We start from the raw sequence: 21,461 nt of genomic DNA, 5'->3' as shown, positions 1-21,461 counted from the left end.
TGTCCCAAAACATTTAGATATGGGCCCACCGACACAAGATGTTTCTGTTGTCCCAACATGAACGCCCAATGCCTAGACTACGCCTCCAGGTGCCCCCTCCCCGAACCGCTCTAAAGGGAATGTTGTCTGGATAACCTGGTCAGGGAAATTTGTTTGTGCTCCCCCCGAACCCCCTCCCCCCCCCGACTCCCCTTCTCAACAAGATCGTGCACAAGATGCACCAGGAACCAGTTACCATGATACTGGTGGGCCCCCAAATGGGCCCGCCAACCCTGGTTTGCTCATGTGATGGAAATATGTCTCTCCCCGCCCGTAAAACTACCCTGCCCATACAACATGTTGTCTCAGGACAGGGGGCAGACCCTACAGCCATGCCCACAAACTCTACTTACCAGCCTGGCTCCTGAGGTCATAGAGTTTGTATACCTACAGCTCCCTCAGAGGTGCACGTACATACTCAGAGAAGCTAGAAAACCTAACACACGTTATTGCTATTGTTAGGCAGAAACCTGTGCAGTTCCCTTAGGGAACACTGCAAAAGGCTTAAGACTACAGGTGTTGGCAGTAAACCCACTTGGTAGCAGTCTGTACCACCCAGATTTACCTGGTAGCTGTGGCTGAGCAGTCAGACTTCCCTCAAGAAGAGTTAGGCAGTATGCAAAGTATACTCAATAGGCACTCAGATACAATAATACAAGCAAACACTGACCAGAGCTTTGGTATCAAAGTATATAATTATTTATTTAAAAACACAGTTGAAACACTCCAGCACTCTTATTGTAAACTTATCCTAAACACAGTTACTATTATGATATATACACCCCTTTTTCCCTATTAGATAGATCACAGTAAAACACCACTTATTTTCATACAGAGGTGAGCGCTTAACTAGATTGCACTCTAATAAGTTTGAGAAAGGGAGGGAAAAAGACAGAATATGAAGAGGTACACCACTCTATGATTCAGGAACACTGTTAGCAAGGCAGAGAGCGAAAAGTCACTGGTGAGCCAAAGTCCAAAGGCTGGGCCCACTCTTAGAGAGAGCAGAGCACAAATGCGCCCAAGATCACACAGTTACACTAGGCTTAGAAAAGTCTTGCAGAGGGTTCAAGAAGAGTTTAGAGAGGCTTAGAAAAGTTTAGCCAAGGTGTCCCAGGCTAACCCAGGTTCGAAAGCCGGGGGCTAAATCTACCCCGTACAGTCGGTAGCAAGGGAAGCTAGGCGGGACACGGTACCTTAAGTGGGAAGGATCCTCCAGCGGTGGCAGTTGTTCCTGGTAGTGGGTGCAAGTTGCATTGTCGTCCAGGGGAAGAGAAGTTCTTGACCTGGAGGAAAGATGAAGGTCGTTGCACTACCAGGGAAGAAACCAGCCGCAGAGTTTTCCGGTTAAAGGTGGTACCTTGGTTTCACGATCGTGGTAAAACGTGGTATCCCGGTTGCCGGGGTGCTTGGCACGGGCAAGGCGGCCACGAGGTACGTCGGGAAAGTGAAAAGACGGCGAAACTGGTTATCCCCACCAGTCAAAGGAAGAAGACTCTCCGGCGGGAGATCTCCTCTGTCGTTGGGGAAAGTGGTGAGGCAGTCCAGCAGGGCTCCACCGGTGGTGGTGTCGTGGCAGGTCGGCTCAGCTTCTCCCTCGTCGGATTCTTAGGTCCTGTGGCGACTTCTGTCGTTCCAGTCCCCAAAGCCCTGCTTTTATGCAGCAAATCCCCATTCACTCAGCCTAGCTGTCACTCAAACATGCTAAGTGGTGAGCCGGCCGACTCACCACTTGGGCCAATCAGGATGGAGTGAGACTTGAGTTGCCTAGGAAACTCAGTCCAGGGTGCCTAAATTCCCCTCCACCCCTCCTAAGTACCCCAGACATAGTGGCACCACTTTGGAGGGCTTCTGTGGAGAAGCCCGCCAAAAAGTGGAAGAAAGGGCTCGACTTGGGTTGGAGTCACAGAAGAGAACGCACACGCCATTTTAGAATCAAGTTTTGGCAAAAAATACCAACCGGAGAATTAATAATTAAATAAACCGGCGTTATGTTCGAGGCTACCGTAAATAAATATAGTAGCCTAAAACAATGGGAAATCCCATAGGAAAATATTCGCGGTTGAATATAAAAAGTAGTATCCACTGCCACCAGCCAAAACTCAATCAGGGGGGACGGAGACGTGCCCCCTCGACTAACAGACCCTGGGGCAATCGAATTGCCCCAGCCAGTACGTCCACAATATGATGGTTTGTACTGGTTCTGTTCAGAATTTGAGACTAGTAAAGTCAATGGTGACTTTACATGCCCTGGGAGACAGTAGTCAGTCCCAGGGTATGGAGTCTATACTGGGGGGTCACTAAGACACCCCTGTGTCACTGCACTGAGGGTGCTGTGTAACACATCACAAAAACACATGTAGCCCTATGGAGTAAAAGACCCCATAGCCCATTAAACACATCTAGATTCAAAGAAACACACTCAAATCATGCCCAAGAGTGAGGGTAAAAGAGTCTCACTCTTGGCAGGAGAGAAAAATAAACCCCAGAAATCCAGCAAAGCTGCTGGGGGACTCACTAGGTTAGGAAATTCAGCCTAAACAGAGAATTCTCCCTAACAGCTATGCCAGCAAATGGAAACGTTTTGTCATCTGGTGTAATTCCAAGGGTGTCAATCTGATCTATTGCTTACCCACATTGTGCTGTACGGTTACCAGTCATTTGGTCGAAAACCAAATGGTCGAATGACCATTTGATCGAAGTAAAATGGTCGGAAAAAAGGTTGAATATTTTATTTTTATTTTATGGGGGGGGGGTTTCCCCTCCAACCCCCTTTTTCTTTTTTTTTTTTCGACCATTTTGTTTCGATCAAATGGTCATTCGACCATTTATTTTCGACCATTTGACCGGACACCGTGCTGTACCTTACCCATCTGTTGGATACTGGGTTGGTCTTCAATTCCCTAAAAGTTCATCTGGCTGTGCTCTCAGCCTGCACCACATGTCAGCAAAAGGTGTTGTGGTGGAAGATACCGGTAATTAAGGCCTTTATGGAAGGGGTTAAGAGGATTTATCCTCCCATTTCTCACCCAACTCCTGGGTGGGACCTAAATGTGGTTTTGACCAGGCTCATGGGAGCTCTGTTTGAGCTAATGCATAAAGCAAGTCTAAAAGTCTTGACTTAGCCACTAGGAAGGCCGTTTTATATCAGTTCTATTAGAAGGGTTAGTGAACTACAGGCTTTCTGTTCTAGATCCCTTTGTTACAGTCCACGGGGATAAGGTAGTTCTGCGCACTCACCCCAGATTTGCGCCTAAATTCATCTCGAAGTTCCATCTGAACCAATCGATTGAACTACCTACTTTTTTCCAGAATCCCAATATCATGGCCGAAAGAAGCCTACACGCACTAGATGTGCGCAGAGCAGTCATGTTCTATCTAGAAAGAACTAAACCACTGAGGAAAACAAATCGGCTATCTCAAGGTGGATTGTCAAATGCATCACACTGTGTTACACTCTTGCTAAGAGAGAACTGCCCTTCAAGCCTAGAGCACATTCTACTCGAGGCACTGGGGCATCCATGGCATTCATTGCAAAGGTTCCCCTTGAGTCCGTTTGCAAAGCGGCAAACTGGAGTTCTGTACACACCTTTACAAAACACTATTGCCAAGACACTCATTCTAGGTCTGATTCTCAGGTGGGACAAGCAGTACTAAGACATCTTTTCGAAGGGATTGTGTCCTCCGACGTATTCCTTATCTTAGATATCTCTTTCCAGCTTTGCTGGCCTCGGAAATTTTTTCTCTCTAGAGAGCGCTGCGCGTCGACGTCCGCCGAGTCGATGTCCCTCGACAGCCGCCGTGTCGACGTCATCCTACCTATAAAGGCCGCGCGCATTGTCCGTTGCTCAGTTCCGTTTTTCCGCGCTTACTCAGTGCCTCGGAATATCGTTGCTCAGTTTCGTACATATATTCCATTTTCCTCGAGATATTCGATCCATACTCGATGGCTTCCTCGTCTGAACCGACGACCCCTCGGTCTGGCTTTAAAAAATGCCGAGACTGTGGAAAAAAGATGTCGATAACGGACCCTCACAGGGTCTGTCTGTGGTGTTTGGGAGCTGAACACCATTGTTCGGAGTGTGAGGACTGTATGTCCATGACAGCTAAAGCCCTGAAGGAGCGTAGGGGGAAGCTGGAAAAAGGTAAGACTTCTAAAGCTTCTTCTTCCTCGACGAAGTCGAGGCATTCGTCTCCTCGTCACCATTCGCGCTCCAGGTCTCGAAGCGGGTCCCATCATTCTTCGAGATCGAAGCACTCGAAAAGGAGACGCCGAAGATCCCCTTCTTCGTCCTCCTCTTCCTCTGTTTCACCTAAGAGAATCCCTTGCCCCACGAAGCATAGTTCCCGGGCTGAATGGGAGGAATTCCGAAAAAATATGATGAGCGTCTTCGAGAAAGCGGCCTCGGCCCCCTCGAAGACTGCCGAGAGCGATGCTCTGGTCGAAAGACCCGAAGGTCCAAAACGCCGCGAGTCGCAGCACCCGGCGAAGGAAGCTTCTCGAGCGCGTCACGAACCCTTGAGTAAAGCAAAGACCTCGAGTCCTTCTTCGAAGGTTCCGTCGAGGTCGGTGTCTTCGACGCCGTTGTCGAAGGGACCTTCGACACACAGGTCTGTCGACTCGACGCCATCCTCGACACCGGCGTCGACGCCAAGGAAAGTCACGGTTGCGGCGCACCCAGTGGCTATTCCCAGGTCGTCGAGATTGTCGATATCCTCGAGCAGAATTCCGATTCGATCGAAGACCTCGAGGCCTCCACCTTTGTTTTCGACGCCACTTTCGAAGCCTTCGGTGTCGGTGTCGACGACATCGACGTTTTCGGGGCCGATTACAAGTTTGGCACGCTCTGCCTTGGAGATGGGTTTCACACCCTTTGTGAGCTCAGACCAATTGAGAACAATGTCTTCAATTATGGAAGAGGGAGAACTGTCTGATCAAGAAGAGCCATTTGAGTTGCAGGGATCTGCAACCCCAGTTCAAGAGGAGTTATCCTCAGAGGAACGCAGATTAAAGGAACTCCATGATTCCTTACATGAGGCAAGTGGTTTAGACACTTCCCCCAGAGGTGGAGTTCGCTAGGCCAGACCCGGGGGAGCATGCTGAAACCCCTTATAGAGCCTTAATGGCCAGGATTACAGAATTTATGGGGTGGTCAACACCTTCACCGGCTTTCCAACAGGATGACCTCACGGATATTCTTGATAAAGGTCCACAGGAGGATCCTGTAGTACCTTTTCATAAAGCTCTTCAAAGAAAAATAATGACGAACTGGGAAACCCCAGATGTCGTCCCGGCAGTAAATAAAAAACTGTCTGCTAAATACAGGGTATCTTCTGCAGACCCGTAGTTTTTGTCCAAACAGCCATCCCCAGAAAGTCTGGTGGTACAGGCAGCATCTTCTACTGACATCAAGACTGCTTACCCTACCGTCCCACAGGACAGGGACGATAAGAAATACGATGCTATGGCTAAGAGTCTTTTCGGCATGTAGCATGGCGTTAAAATCTATTAATGCTACTTGCACCCTTGCTAGATTTAGCCATACACTTTGGGAGTGTGCTTCTACAGCGGCTGACTGCATCCCGGAGGGAGAAGAAAGGGAGGAGTTCCTAAATATCATAAGGGACGGTAAAGACGCTATGTGCGAAGCCCTCCAGACGGGCATTGACTCGGCTGACAGTATCAGCAGAGCAATGGCGGCAAGTACAACAACCAGGAGATTTACTTGGTTGAGAAAGTCTGGTTTTGCCCCAGATGTGCAAGCCAGGCTCTTGAATATGCCATTTGATGGCTCTTCTTTGTTTGGGAAAAAGGCGGATGACAGTTTAGAAAAACTGCAAACATCAAAGGCAGCAGCAAAATCTGTAGGCGCTGCGATCCGTCAGACACCTTTTCGTCCCACAGGAACCTCTGCGAGAGGCAAGTCTTTTCGCTTCTACTCCGCATTCGGAAGAGGTAGAGGACGACCGGCTCAAAGGGGACAAAGAAGAACTACCCGAGGTGGACGGGGTAGATATTCAAAAGCCGAAGCAACTGCAGGTGTCTCTTTTCCATCGGCATCTGCATCAGCCGCCCCAAAACCACTCTGAGGACTTCCCTCACAAGACACCTGTAGGAGGCAGGTTAACTCAACATCTGGCGGAATGGCAGGCTATCACGTCAGATGCTTGGGCATTGGAGACAGTTGCACAAGGTTACTGCCTGCCTCTCCTACGTATACCTCAGTCATCCACCGGGGATCAGCTCTCAAAAAGCTCCAAATCCGCTCCTCTTGCAGGAAATTTTAGACCTGCTAGAGAAAGGTGCCATAGAACCGGTACCTGTAGCGGAGAGGAACAAGGGCTGGTACTGCCCTTACTTTCTCATACCAAAGAAAGACGGAGGACTGAGACCCATCTTGGACTTGCGGTAATTGAACAAATTCCTCAGGAAAGACAAATTCAAGATGGTAACTCTCAGATCCTTCAGGCCCTTCAGTTCCAGGACTGGTTGGTATCTCTGGACCTTCAGGACGCTTATTTCCATGTGCCAATCCATCTCAAACACAGGAAATACCTGAGGTTCGCAATTGGCAACTCTCATTATCAATTTCGAGTTCTGCCATTTGGGCTGACCTCTGCCCCGAGGGTCTTCACCAAGTTAATGTTGGTAATGGCTGCAAGTCTAAGGAGGGAAGGGATTCACGTCTACCCCTACCTGGACGATTGGTTGATCAGAGCTGTATCTTCGGAACAAGCTCAGATCCAGCTAGATTATGTTTGCCACTCCCTTCACAGACTGGGCTTCTCCCTCAATTTAAAGAAGTCACAAATGATACCATCGCAGAGACTCCAGTTCATCGGAGCGATCCTGGACACTTCCCTGGGAAAAGCCTCGCCACCAGAGGTGAGGGCTCAAGATATTCTACAGATGGTCACCAAGTTTCAAAATGCCCAACGTCTCCCAGCCTTCGACTTTTTGAGGTTGCTAGGCCTCATGGCATCCTGCATTTTCCTAGTGCCAGAGGCTCGCCTGAGAATGAGATCTCTCCAGTGGGCACTGAGGACTCAGTGGTCACAATTCTCAGGGAGAATGACAGATCTTCTTCAGGTTCCCGACAGGGTGGCTCGAGACCTTCAGTGGTGGGCCTGTCAGGAGAACATCTTGAAAGGAGAACTGTTTTGGCAACCATGGCCGGAGATCACAGTAGTCACAGACGCCTCACTCACGGGGTGGGGAGCCCATGCCAACGACTTGACCATCAGCGGTCGCTGGTCTCCATCGGAGTCCAGACTAGACATCAACTTGTTAGAGCTGAGGGCCATCAGACTTGCGCTGAAGGCTTTTCTGCCATCTGTACAAGGAAAGAATGTCCTGATAATGACGGACAACACAGTGGCCATGCATTACCTCAACAAAAGAGGAGGCGTAGGATCACTACCACTGTGCAGAGAGGCGATGCAGCTCTGGTTTTGGGCAATCCAAGAAGGAATCTCTCTATCGGCAGTTCACCTAGCCGGAGAGAAGAACTTGACAGCGGACGCTTTGAGCAGGCAGAGCAGAGTCTCCCACGAGTGGGAACTAGCTCAGGAAGTCCTTCAAGAGATCTTCACCCTTTGGGGGAACCCCTCAGGTGGATCTGTTCGCCACCAGTGTCAACAGGAAGTGTGATCTGTTCTGCTCAAGGAAATTTCCCCCGAGAGGAGCTCTGGGAGACGCGTTCATAGTGGACTGGGAGTTTCCACTCCTGTACGCGTTTCCACCAGTCCCTGTCATTCCTCAAATGATCAGGAGGTTGAGAAGATTCCGGAAAACCATGATCCTAATTGCCTCGGATTGGGCCAGGAGAACGTGGTACCCGGACCTTCTAGACTTGTCCATCTGCCCTCCAATTCGACTTCCACTCAGAGAGAATCTGCTCTCACAGAAGGGAGGTCAGGTTCTCCATCCAGACATCAAAACCCTCACGCTTGGCTTCTGAAAGGCTGAGGTACAAGGATTGGGACCTCCCTGATGACGTTATGGAGTTGTTGCTTTCGGCAAGAAGGCCAGCAACAAAATCTTTATACCGCTGCCTTTGGAACAGATTTTGCAGCTGGTGTAGGGAAAAGATTATCGATCCCTTTTCATGGGGTACACCAATGGTTTTGTCCTTCCTACTTTATTTAGCGAATTCAGGCCTTCAAGTTGGCACCATCAAGGGCTATCTCGCAGCGCTATCCATCTTTAAGCACACTGCGGAAGAACCATCCTATTTCAAGTTACCCTTGGTAATACAGTTTCTAAAGGGGTTAACTAACGTTTATCCCCCAAGACCATTCCAGGTTCCCCTATGGGATTTAAATTTAGTCCTAACTTTCCTGTTGGGCACACCTTTCGAACCACTCCACTCTTGTTAGTTAAGGTTTCTTACCCTTAAGACTGTTTTATTAGTAGCACTTTCATCTGCTAGAAGGGTGAGCGAGTTACAAGCTTTTTCTAGTAAACCCCCTCATACAATCTTTCACAAAGACAAAGTTGTTCTGCAAGTGAAGCCTAATTTCCTCCCAAAGGTGGTTTCTGAATTTCATATCACACAGAAGATTACCCTTCCATCTTTCTATCCTCCTCCCCATCTGGGGAAAGAGGAAGAGAGGTTACACAGGCTGGACCCAAGAAGGGATTTAAGTTTTTACATTAGTAGACTGGCTAGGATAAGCCAAGCAGACCAGCTGTTTGTAGGCTACGCAGGTCACAAGCTGGAGCTACCGATAACTAAGCAGACCATTTCCAGATGGATTATTTTGGCCATTTTGGAATGTTATAAACTGGCAGGAAAAGAGCCCCCTCAAAATCTTAGGGCTCATTCGACCAGAGGTATCGCAGCCTCATCGGCCCTCAAAAGAGGAGTGCCGGTTCGAGACATATGTGCGGCTGCCACATGGTCGTCCGTCCATACCTTTACACGGTTTTACAACTTGGATTCCTCCTCCAGTCAGGAAACTAGGTTTGGAAGGGCAGTATTGCACTCCATGCTTCCTCTTATTGATGAATAAAGTCAGTACTCCCACCTCCAGTAACAGAATACTGCTATGGGAGCCTATCTAAGATAAGGAATACGTCGGAGGACACAATCCCTTCGAAGAACAAGTTACTTCTTACCTTGTAACGTTCTTTCGATGGGATGTTCCTCCGACGTATTCCTTATCGACCCTCCCATCCATCCCCGCAGTACTACTTCCCTTGTTGTTGCAGCTTACGCTCCTTCAGGGTGATTAGTATAGTCCAGAAAGAATTATTGTGGGCTACAAAACGGAACTGAGCAACGGACGCTGCGCGCAGCCTTTATAGGCAGGATGACGTCGACGTCGATACGGCGGCTGTCGAGGGACATCGACTCGGCGGACGTCGACGCGCAGCGCCCTCTAGAGAGAAAAAATGTCCGAGGCCAGCAAAGCTGGAAAGAGATATCTAAGATAAGGAATACGTCGGAGGAACATCCCATCAAAAGACCGTTACAAGGTAAGAAGTAACTTGTTCTTCTCTACTGTTCCTTCTCACAACCCAACTCTGGGTACTGCTCGCTAATCTACGCACAGCATGTGATTCTAAGCAGATTAGCAAGCATCAGAAGACCTGCATTACTTACCGTAATAGCATTTCTGATGATTGTATCTGCTTAGATTCACATGCGCCCTCCCCGCTGGGGGTGGAAGGAACAGACATCTTACTACTTCTCTCTTCTTCATGTACTCACTCACAATAGCCTTTGGCTCCCTCATGGCAGAACAAATGCAATCGGAGGGACCTCAGCGCGTGAGGTATTTTGGGTACACTACACGACGCGATAGGAATAGTGTTACAGACACGCCTATGCCGACGTCCCCTTTCGGTCCCCGAAGACCAGATGCAATACTCCGCGGTTACCACTGGATGTCGGACCATATGCAAGGCATGTGAATCTGAGCTGATACAATCATCAGAACTGATATTACGGTAAGTAATGCATGTCATGTTGTTGTTTTGTGTTTTCTTTTTTTAAAAGGTTTGTAATAAACCAAATAAAAAAAAAATATTTAAAGTCATAAATACTTTTGAAGATGATGACAAATGTATTAAAGTGTCGACTGAAATTGGTTCAGTAAATATAGGTGTGCAGGGGGGCGGGAGTGTCCATGAAGTATGGACTCTTTGTTGTTTCAGAATGTATGCATTGACTTTTGATGCCAGTCATAGATTTCTCCCTTGCACCCTTAGCATACCCTAAATTCCCTGTAGTCAGGATCAAGTCCTATACAATATTATTAGAAATTCCTGAACTTGGTGTGCTCAGCCACTCTTCAATCCTGTGCAGCCATTTATCAACTGCATCAGAAGTTTCTGTGGTTCATGATGGTCGTACCCCTTTCAGTACGAAGTGCTGCCCTTTCACCTGAACTCGGCCCCTTGTGTTTTCACAAAGTTGGGGAAAGCAGTGGTAGACGGCCTCCGCTTGCAGGGCCATAATCTATACCCTTATTTGGATGACTGGCTGGTGAGGGCGCGGTCACCCGAAATTATGCTACTGCTGCCAGATATTGGCGGATATCTTTAGTCAGCTGGGGTTTTCACTCAACCAGAGGAATTCAATTATGCCCGGCTCAGGAACTGGTCTTCCTAGGGGTGCGTTGGAACACTACCGTTCAGTGGGTGTTCCCCACGACCGAGAGGCTTACACCAGTTGGTGGGATACTTTCTGGCAAACTCTACCACCTAGGCATGGTGGTTCCAGCACATTCTGGGCCTGATGGCCACCTGTGTGCTCACTATACAGCATGCTCGCCTCAAGATGTGACGCCTCCAGCTCCACCTACCGGACAATTGGGATCAGGAGACCGCGTATCAGTCGGACAGGATCCCAATACCACCGATCTTTGCTGGTGGCTGGAAATGTTTCAGTGAGAGCACCCTTCACCTGACCGGAGCCTACCCTGGTGGTGATGACCGATTCCCCTCTTTCGGGCTGGGGGGCTACATGATTCATGGCGCTTGGTCCAGAACGGAAGTCCTCCTGCATATCCATCTGATCGAGCTCAGGTCCGTGGACCTGGCCCTCAAGGTGTTTTTGCCACTCATCAGGGACGGGTCTGTTTGGTTAGAGCAGGCAATTCTACTAGTGTTTTACCTGAATAAGCAGGGTGGCACCCGTCCGTTCCCCTCCGTCCCCCATCTGCATGGAGGCAGTATCTATCTGGGAATGGGCCCTGAGGGAGGGTATTTGGATTTCGGCAGTACACCTCCCGGGGGACAGCAATGCAGAAGCGGACCATTTGAGTCGCTTGGGGTTCAACACCTTCGAGTGGGAGTTAAACTACAACTTGCCCATATTCCAACATTGGGGGTTCGCAGACCTGGATTTGTTTGCATCCCTCCAGGAATGGCAAGTGCCCCCGGTTTGTTTCATGGGCAGGTTGGGGCTCACTGGGCGACTCCTTCCAGATCTGTTGGCACGGCCGCAGGTGTTATGCGTTCCTGCCCATACCTTTGCTCCAACTGACACACTGCAAGTTCCGGGCCTCTGTGGGTTGCAGCCTCATCCTGATTGCCCCACACTGGCCTTCGAGGCCCTTGTTTTCAGATATGCTGCAATTGTGCTCCCAGGGTCCCATCCATCTTCCGATACCCAGCAGGGGCTTCCTGACGCAGCAGGGCGGGGCAGTGCAACTTCGAACCCAGCCAAACTGGCCCTGGTGGCCTGGTTCCTGATCAGCTGTGTCCTCAGCAGGCTCAATTTTCAGACAACTGGGACATCATTTTGCAGACCAGTAGAACCTTGTCTCGGTCCCAGTATAAGAGCAAATGGACTAGGTTCTGCCATTTGGCTCGCGACAAGGGACTCGACCCAGGCACCTGTCCTGTGGATGACGTACTGGCTTTTTCAGCGCACCTGGCACGTTCTGGATGTCAGGTGGATACTTGCTGCATTCCCGAGGCCACGCCCCAGCGCTATACTAAATTTAAAGGGAAAACTCAATTTTCTTCCTGCCGAAGGGTCCTGTCCTGTCATGTTGGGGAACGCCCACAAGGATGGAGGAAAGGGGACGAAGTCAGTATGACGAGTAACTTTTAATTTACCAGTGCTGTCACAAACGCAGCCATTTCATTGGCAATCTTCTCATGGTATGACCGAGTTGTGGTACAAGATAGGTCCCATTTTAGACTTGCTCCCTGATTGACTTGACTTGAGCCCTGACAAGGCTCTGTTGGACGAAGGGGAGGTTGCTTTGGATCACACCATTACTGTCGCTCTGGACATGGTCTACACAGGCTTCCACCAAATGTGTAACAGCGCAGTCTTGATAAGACCAGAATGGCAGAAGGCCACCAATTTGCATCCGAAGGTGCAATCCAAGGTGGTGAATATGCCCTTTAATGGAGTGGACCTCTCTGGAAAAAAGGTAGACGAGACCCTCCAGGCCATGAAGGCCGACATGTATACCTCACGCTCCCTAGGCACCCTGCAGCAGCAAAAGCAGTCCTTTTTGTTCTGGTAAGGGTCACTTCTCCTGGACCTCCAAAAACTATAGGCCCTCCTATAGGCAGCTGTCCCGCACCAGCTCACAAGTACCATACAGGGGGAGGTTGCAAACGTACAGAGGTACTCGGCAACGACGCAGAGAGTCCTCAAGAACACAAACTCCCAAGCAGGCCCGACAAGGGCCAAGACCTGCACCGTGACTTCAGCACCCCACTGGGAGGCCGGTTGTCTCCATTTATCGATCAGTGGCAAAAGAGTTCCACTAGCAGCGTCACACTCTGAGTTTCTGGGCAAATGCCTGTCCATGGCTCCCTATATCTACCACTTCTCCGACAAGAGGTGAAGACCCTTATAAAAAGGGGGCAATAGAAGCCGTACTGTTGCACGTCTGGGGCTCTGGAGTGTACTCCAGATACCACCTGATGAGAATAAAGTCCAGTGGTTGGAGACGCATCCTGGTCCTCGGGCAGCTCAACAAGTTCCTGCAATCACAAATGTTTTGCATGGTCCCGCTTCAGCACGTTCTCAGCCAGACTTCCTCTCCTCTCTCGACTTGGAGGATGCTTACTTCCACATCCCCATACATCGCAGGCACAGACGTTTCCTTCGATTTTAATGGTACATGTAAGCATTATCAATTCAAGGCGCTACCTTTCTGTCTCAAATCAGCTCCAAGAGTCTAAACAAAATGCCTAGCCCCAGTGGCAGCCCATCCCTGCCGAGCAGGCATTTACATCTACCCGTACCTGGACGACTGGCTAATACGCTTCCCTCCCAGCCGCTAACCTTGCAGCTCACTGAGGAGACCATTTAGTGGCCGACTTCTCTGGGATTCTCCAACTTTCCAACGTCATGCGTATCACAGAATGCGCCTTTTCTGAGCTCATGGCTCAACACCCTGATATGTCTTGCTACCCCCTCTGAGTAGAGGGTCAAAGCCATACTCCACAATATGGCAACTACCCACATTGCAGGTGGCAACAGCCCGCTCCATCAAATCTCTGCTATGGATGATGTCCTCTTGCATCCCGCTAGTTCCAAACTGCAGGCTTCACATGATGCCTCTCAGAGTTCCTCAATGCTCGTGGCAGCAAGTGTCAGGTTCTTGGCTTGACAAGATTGCCCTCACGCCATCTTTCCGCAAAACACTTCAGTGATGGAATCCTTGTGAGCTCCTTACGCAGGGCACTCCTTTTCGCCTCCCAGTTTCAGGCCAAAGTCACCACTGATGCTTCCCTGCAGAGATATGGAGCCCACACGGGCAAACACAATGCCAGAGGCTTGTTGCAACCTGAAGACAAAGCCCTACACATGAATGTGTTGAAGCTCAAAGCAGTGTTTTAGGCCTTGAAATTGTCCAAACAGCAACTTCAGTACAAGGTGATTGGCATCTTCACAAGCATGTCCACCATGTTTTGTATCTGCAAGCAGGGTGGTACCCGCTCTCCAGTACTGTCCAAGGAAGCTCAAGCGCTATGGAAATGGGAAATATCGCAATGTTTCTCTCCCTTCCATCTGCTGGGGATCCACAACACCATGGCAGAATCCCCCAAGAGGGATGTCATGAATGGCAGCTCCACCAGAGCCAGGTTCTCACATCTAGTGGGGTCGCCCCAAAATTGACTTGTTTGCCACTGCACAGAACTCCAGTGCCCCCAGTTTACCAGCTGGTATCCTCAAGAAGGGAGTCAGCGGGGCGCCTTCTCCATCCTGTAGGAAGGTCGATTTCTCTATGCAGTTCCTCCACTTCTACTGTGAGTACTAAATACACTCAAACGGAGCCGCTACGAGATGATTTTAATCGCTGCAGCATGACCGCACCATATTTGGTACTTTGACCTACTTCACCTGTCGATCGCTCCTTGCATCAAGCTGCCGCATCTGTCAGACCTTCTCACCAGAGACTGGGTGGTGCATACTGCATCATGATCCAGCACCACTAATGTCGAGGGCTTGGCTCCTACAGCCCAAGAATTGAGGCGCTTTGATCTACATCTAGAATGTAGAAATATTCTTGCAAACGTTATTGTGCTACAAGCACAAATGGAAACAAACGTTTTACGGTGCCAATCGCAACATCTGAACCCCACTTCGAATCAAAGCTGCGAAAGTCTGGCCTTATCTCCTAACCTTAGCAAAAGCAGGACTTGGCACACGCATCCATTAAAGTACATCTGGCAGCCATTTCTAGCTGCACTTGCACTACAGGCTGACCTTCTGTATGGTCCCACGTGTTCCACATTAATGGGCCCTCCATTTGGACTTCTTCACCGGGCTCCGTTGAAGTTTCTATCATGGAAGACCGCCAGGCGTGTGGGAGAAATGCAAGCCCTTTGCTGTAAACTGCCATGCCTGGATTTTCACCAAACCAAGGTTGTGCTCCACACGAATCCTTCCTTCATGCCGAAAGTTCTCTCGGCTTTCCACTTAAATGAACCTTTGATTGTAACAGTTTTTTGTGGTTCTCGCACTTCTCCAGCTGAGAGAGCCTTACACTTGCTGGATGTGGCGCTTGCATTCTAGTTGTATATAGCACGTACAGTGGAGTTAGGAAAGACATTGCAACTGCTTGTTTCATTCGGACCTGTGGGCAGAGGCAATGCCATGAGTCTTTTATTTCCAGCAATGGCACCTGCGAGGAAGGCCAAGGATGCATTCCATCATAGCCGTAGCTTCTACCACAGCGTTCATATCTGGTGTTCCACTGCTTGACATCTGCAGGTCTTCGAGATCATAGTCTGTTCACACCTTCACAAGATTATAATGCATTGACAGGGATTTCAGGGAGTTCTGTGCATCCAGGCAGTGCCCCGCAACTTATTTGTATGAGGTGAGTTCAATTGCTTCTGTAGAGCTATGCCGCCTCTCATTGGTTGTGTATTTGTACTGCTGTGTAGTCTTATTGATGAGCATGTGAATCTGGGAAAGATCCCATGCTGGAGAAGGAACAACTTTCTTATCTGGCTCTTCTTCGTTCCTGCTGCCACATTACGTGCGCGTCCAAATCTGAAGATGGCCACTAGGGTGGAGATGAGGAGGACTGATGTCATTGGCTGCTGCAATATGACCCAAAGCGACAGCAATAGACTAAGTAGCGAGCAGTTTTTAAGCTTTAAAAAGCGAAACTGCTTTAATATTACCAAGATTTGTCAGCCAGACAACAGGGAGTATTCATGAACATGTGAATCCATGAAAGATACGAATTCTGGAGAACAGTAGTTATAGGTAAGTAACTCATACCGAATGTTGGATATAGAATATATTTTTGCTAAACACAAGGTTGCATTTCATTGTTTAACTACAGGGTAGTTGGTCCCCTAGGTTTTTCAGTTTACCTTTTTAAAATAAAATCAGTTTTGCAAAATGTAGACTGAAAAGATTTTTTTAAATGCAAACCGTGGCAATCAAAATGCAAATGCTGTATGGTTACGATTTGTTTATATTTTTTATAGTAATTTATAATTTTTAGGTAATCAGATTTGTACATTAATATTGATGCTAAAGGTATACATGCATATGATCTAACTGTTTCTTTTGTTACCTGGCTATCAGGGAAAAGGGGTCGAGGCCGGTCCTGACCTGATTCAATGAAGACTGACTTGCTATGTGGGATTACACCAGAAGCTTGCAGCGGAGTGATGGTAAGGAAATAAAGCAACCTCATAGAATCTCTGCTGTATAGGAGCACACTATTTCAGAAGACCTTCCTGCGAAGATCATGGATTCAGATATTGGACATTTTGAGAATTCTTGGACTTGGATATGAATTTCTCTAACAGTTTTCTCTGCAGTGCAATTTATTAAACTTAAATCTACTTTAGTTCCCCCCCAATGTGCTCAGCAACATTCTTCATACCTTTTTAGCTTGTTCTCTTAATAAAGTTTTTTTTTCTTAAAACAGTACAATCTGCTTTTAAGTAGATTTCCCCATGTTTTCACAAGGGTCCTGATTGAGTTGTTCTGAAAATTTAATAGATTTTTGCATTGAAAATGTAATTGCAGTGAATTAAAGCAATACCTTTATCGGGACCCTTAAAGTTCAGTCCTGCTCTTGAAGGTTAATCATGGTTGTCTATATATTTATAGTAATCACTTGGATGAGTTGCAGCGCAGCAGTTTCAGGTGTAATCATCAGAGCTGGTTAGTCAGGCATTCCAGATAAGTGGTTCTTTTCAGAACCTTTTTTAATGGGTTGGTTAACTACCTCAGTAGCAGAGGATTGAACTATACCCTAACTGTACTGTACATAGAAAATATTTGTAGATAAAAGCAGGGCTTGTTTCAAATTCTATGAGGGTAAGGACTTAAAAGTATACCAAATTAAACATTCTTAGTTGCCTTTAGTTTCAGAGGCGTATAAGACTTCCTCATAGGCATTTTTAACTAGCCTTGCTTTTGTCGTATTTTGTGGCTGAAAAGGCAGCCTTGCTTCTTCAGATATTGTAGTTATTTGGATGTATAATAGTTTAGCAAGATGTTACTTTTGTAAAACATCAGATGTTCAAAAAGTGCATCGGCAACTTGTACTAAATACTGCAGTGTCCCTTTTATAAAGGTCAGACTTACACTGACAATTGTACAGTGAAGCCTGACATTTGGATATTTGAAGTTTTTCATAAATCATAGATAAATAGCATACGGCTGTAGTTTAGCTTTTTAGGTAAAATATGTTTTCATTAGTGCATTCTTATTGCTGATCACTTCAAATGTGTATCAGCATTCCATTTCCTATGCAGATCATGATAACCTGTAGAGTAGGGTACAATCATTTTGTGGTATGTTTTTAATTTTTGAAGCACCTTGATAACCGTGAGTGTTCAGTGGTAAGGCATCCCCTATTGAAACCCCTGTTGCCCTAAAATATAAAAATGAGTAGGGAAAAGCTTTGCTTCTCCCTCCTCATTTATCTTTCCCTATACTCCCTAAGGGATACTGCAGTTAATCTATGTACCCATTAGGCACAGAGATGAAAACCCGACCTGTTATTGCCTAAAAAGGTTTTATACACACTAGTTTCCCCAGTACATACACATTTTAACCAGGAAAATTAGATGTCATATGTTTAAAATGCTCATGACAAACAATCATTTTGCATTCCTGCAAATAAAATTGTTTTATACTGTAAGCTGGAGGCGAGTGTAACTTATTTTTGTAATAAAGTTTTTATTTTTTTTATGTGTCATTAATATAAATGTGTGTTGGTGCAGAGATGGTTTGGTTAAAAAAAACTTGGTATCACACATTTGAATATGTTTACTTGTATTTACATAACGTAGTATAGTGGTTGCCAATAGACTGTTTTTACATGAATTTCTTTGCCTTTATATCTATATGGATAGGTTTGTATAGATATTTAGGTAGAACCCATAAACCATTTTAGTATGTTGTGTCAATTACCGGGACAGCTGGGATTTAAAGTGCAACTTAAATACCGAGTTATTCATTCAAATGTTTGTAAATGTAAGAATGCTGATTTTTGTGGTCTCATCAAAATCAAGACTGGCTATATATCTGGTAAAGTTAACCCATTTCAGATTCAGGGAAATGATTCTCCATTTACTTTTTCAGTAGCATTATTTTTTATTTTTTTTTGTGCCCCTGAGCTGTGTGACAGAATTTATTTGAAGAAAAACATGTTTATAACTGCAATATTCTGTCTGAAGTCACCAACATTTAATGTTGCTTCAAGAAGCCCACTGCAATTAAAGAAAAACCACTGTATCTTAAATATTTACTGTCTTGGATAGGGTGGTAGAATGCAGGTGACCTGACTGAGCAACTTAAACAATAAACCTTGGCCCTAGGCACATACAAATATGCAAGCTGGAGCTTTTTCTGAAGTACAGTTTTAATACGCTTAACCCAGCAATGTGTAACCTAACATTTTCAAATGCATAGGACAAACGCACATGAATAAAGAGATCATTTTAAGATGTCTAAGAATTTTCAAGATCGTGAACTACCGTTAAAGATTTGAAAACCTTTGTAATTCTACATTAATTTGCCAACTTTCCTACAAACTATTTGTGCAAAAGGCAGAGGTGTAGATGTGGGATTTGTTGTACTTGCTACATTAGGCAGCACTTGCAGAGGTTTCTCAGAGAAATATATGCGTGTTAAATATGGGTCTGCCTAAAGACTTTGATGTTGGACCATAAAATATGCTTTGATTTGCTATCCTTGTTCAGCAGATGGGCTGTTTAGTGGATTGATTTGTTAAGACCATACTTAACCAAATTGTGTTAAAAGCAGTCTGGTTGCTACTTGAAGTGCAATCGGTTGCTTCAATTTGAATAGAAGTTATAAAAAGTGTTGTCGTGGTCTATGTATGTCCAATTTAGCATTATGCTGATTATTGTATTTCTTTGACTAATGAGAACTGTATTGTTAAAAAAAAGAAGCAATTGTTCTTACTCGTTCCCACTGTAGGAAATATAGAAAGTTTGATTTGAATCATTAACTATTTGAATGTAATTTCTTCCTGTGCCTACTGCCACATGTCTTACATTTGAACACTACTGTACTACTACAAAATAGTTTCAAGCCATACATTTGAAAAAAATATGAAGGTGTCATTCTGTGCAGGATATTGTATTGGCATAAAATGTCTTTGAATAGGACTTAAAGTGGAGGATAATTTTTGTCTAAACTGATTTGGTTGAAACGATTGGGCAGCATAATCTGAGCACCAATGCCCATAGTGACTTTCAAATATAAATATTATCATGTTTTATAAAAATAGTTACATTATCTTGTAATTGGCATTTTAAAATTTTACTTTTGTTTGTTTTCTGGCATGGTTGGTCAACTGCTTGACACAGCAGCATGTCACCAACATTATATAAAAAATCTTTTAGTATTATAAAGGTAAAATGCTGGCGTGTTAAATTTGTATTAATCAAATAATGAAAAACAAAGTTGGAGATATAAAATTCAAGAAAAAAAATTGTCATTGTATTGCAATTACTAGTATTTAGTGTGTTTAGATATTGTCTCAACTCCTCCCCCACCCAAAACATTTGATGTTTTCTTGGTTGTGGAAGCTTGGATAGATAGTAAGGTAATGAGAAAGTCTGTAACAAGCTTTTGGACTGTTGGCATAACTTCTGTCAAACATCGTTATACAACTTGCCATTTAACAGCGGGACAGTTTATATGAAGGTAGTATATAGATTTATTGAGGGATCACATTTTGGGATTGCACCAGTAAATGCATTTTACTGGACATGAACTATCCAGCATTTTTTTAAAAAATATGTGTATAAAATAAAGATATTTACAAAATAAGATCTTGGTGTGTTTTATGAGTGGTTGTTTACATGTAAAGGTGTGGCACATCCTAGAAACAAGTTTACTAAGACACGCATTGCCTTGTTCAATTTTGTCCATAATCTATGAGAATACATCTATGAAGCTAGATGTGCTGATTTGAAGATTAAATTGGCAAATTAATAGAATTTCAGAGCAAAACTAATTAAACAGACCTACGTTTTGCTTCCCTGAACTGTGGTTCCCGAAGTCCTTTTACCTAATTCTGTTAACTTTTAGAAATGCGCTGTGGCCTACTGTAAGGCTTGTCATGAATGGTGAAATGTAATTTAAATGGATTTCCTCCTTCGATTCCTTATCTTGGATAAATATCTTCCAGCCCCTACTGCTTTTATAAACTTATTTAGACAGCTGGAGGCTCCAGTCAACTCAAATGCACATTGGATGCCTGGCACTATATATGGTGCCATGGGCATCTCATGACCTCTGTTCCTTTCTTCTGTGCCTTCAGAATGCTACTCGGAAATGCCAGTAGTATTTTTCAAAACTTAGCTGAGTCATGCCAACTCCCACGGTCGGCCTCCGGACCTTTAGAGATGGCTCAAGGCAGATGTGTCACTGACCCCAACATGGTCTGCTTTCAGGAATATACTGCAAAATTGTAAACTGTTCTTCGCAAGAGTGGGAGAAACGCTCAATCCAAAGTCCTGCTTCTCAGCCCTCCTCGTAGAAGACAGTTTTCAGAGGCTACTGCTAGGGAAAACTTCTCAACGGAGAAGAGCAACTTTGAGAAGGTTCCAGCACACGAAGGTGACTGCAAAGAAAGTGTCACAAAATGTTTCCCCTGGCAAAGGATCGGGCACCTTCAGCCTCCAACAAGTAGTTTGGAGTTTAGCACTCCAAACTGCTTACCCCCAATGTGGAGAGGCTTTACCTTCCGGTGTTGTAGCCCCGCTGCTGCCTCAATGGAGTTTACTCTTGCTTAAGGCCCCTTTTCATTTTTTTTCTAAAGTGGTCAGATCTTTTTTATACCCTTCGCTGAAAGACTGTTGCCCTTTGATTTAGTAGAGGAGGACTTGCCAGTGGCTCTGGATACTTCCCTCCCCACCCCCCACCCCAAGCTTGACTTCATCCAGGTCTTCGCATATGGTAACCCAACGGCGTGCATTAGACAATTGCAAAGTTTGTGGATACACTGGACCAGTCTGCTCAGGGAAGCCAGTGGTGCACTTTGACCTGCCGGACATGTGTGAACAACACCTGCCCCCCCCACCACCGCTCTAGCAATGGCCGCATGGTTGAAAACCCCTCCAGACAGGCTATGGACCATGACCTTGCCAAAAAAAAAACCTGTTAGGCAAGAGTGTATGCAGTACCCTGTGGGAAACTGCACCAGCCTTGTCCTCTTGGCAATAGTTAACCCAAACTTTTGTATAAGCATGTACTACACAAGTTGGTAGAGTGACTGAGCTGCAAGGCTCATCTCAAGAGGGGTTAATGTGAGCTGTAGGGTTGCAGGTTTCACAGTGACAAGTATCCAAATAAACACACTAAGTTTCTTGATTAAACAATTATTTATTAATTTAAGTCAGTTGAACAAGCCTTCTTTAGAAGGGAGCAAATATGTAACACAAAAATATACTTCAATAAATACACTCTGTTTCAATAAATCTGTAT

At 45.9% G+C, this 21,461-nt stretch overlaps 1 protein-coding gene across 4 annotated transcripts in view; it reads left to right on the top strand.

Moving 5' to 3' along the window:
• SYNCRIP (synaptotagmin binding cytoplasmic RNA interacting protein) overlaps window positions 1-17,640 on the top strand; it is a 708,200-nt gene extending 690,560 nt beyond the window's left edge. For 2 of the 4 annotated variants that reach the window (XM_069606352.1, XM_069606353.1), the window contains exon 12: window positions 16,068-17,640. In XM_069606352.1, coding sequence (XP_069462453.1) covers window positions 16,068-16,093 — 26 coding nt within the window. In that variant the 3' untranslated portion in view covers window positions 16,094-17,640. The remainder of the gene's footprint in view (window positions 1-16,067) is intronic. The other 2 variants (XM_069606355.1, XM_069606354.1) reach the window with 2 other exon arrangements.
• The last annotated feature ends 3,821 nt before the right edge of the window (window positions 17,641-21,461 follow it).

Source organism: Ambystoma mexicanum, chromosome 4p, assembly GCF_040938575.1.
Source record: "Ambystoma mexicanum isolate Mex_15411 chromosome 4p, UKY_AmexF1_1, whole genome shotgun sequence".
Taxonomy (NCBI): Eukaryota; Metazoa; Chordata; class Amphibia; order Caudata; family Ambystomatidae; genus Ambystoma; species Ambystoma mexicanum.
Note: the sequence above shows the minus strand (reverse complement) of the source record. Positions and strands in the feature narration are given on the sequence as shown.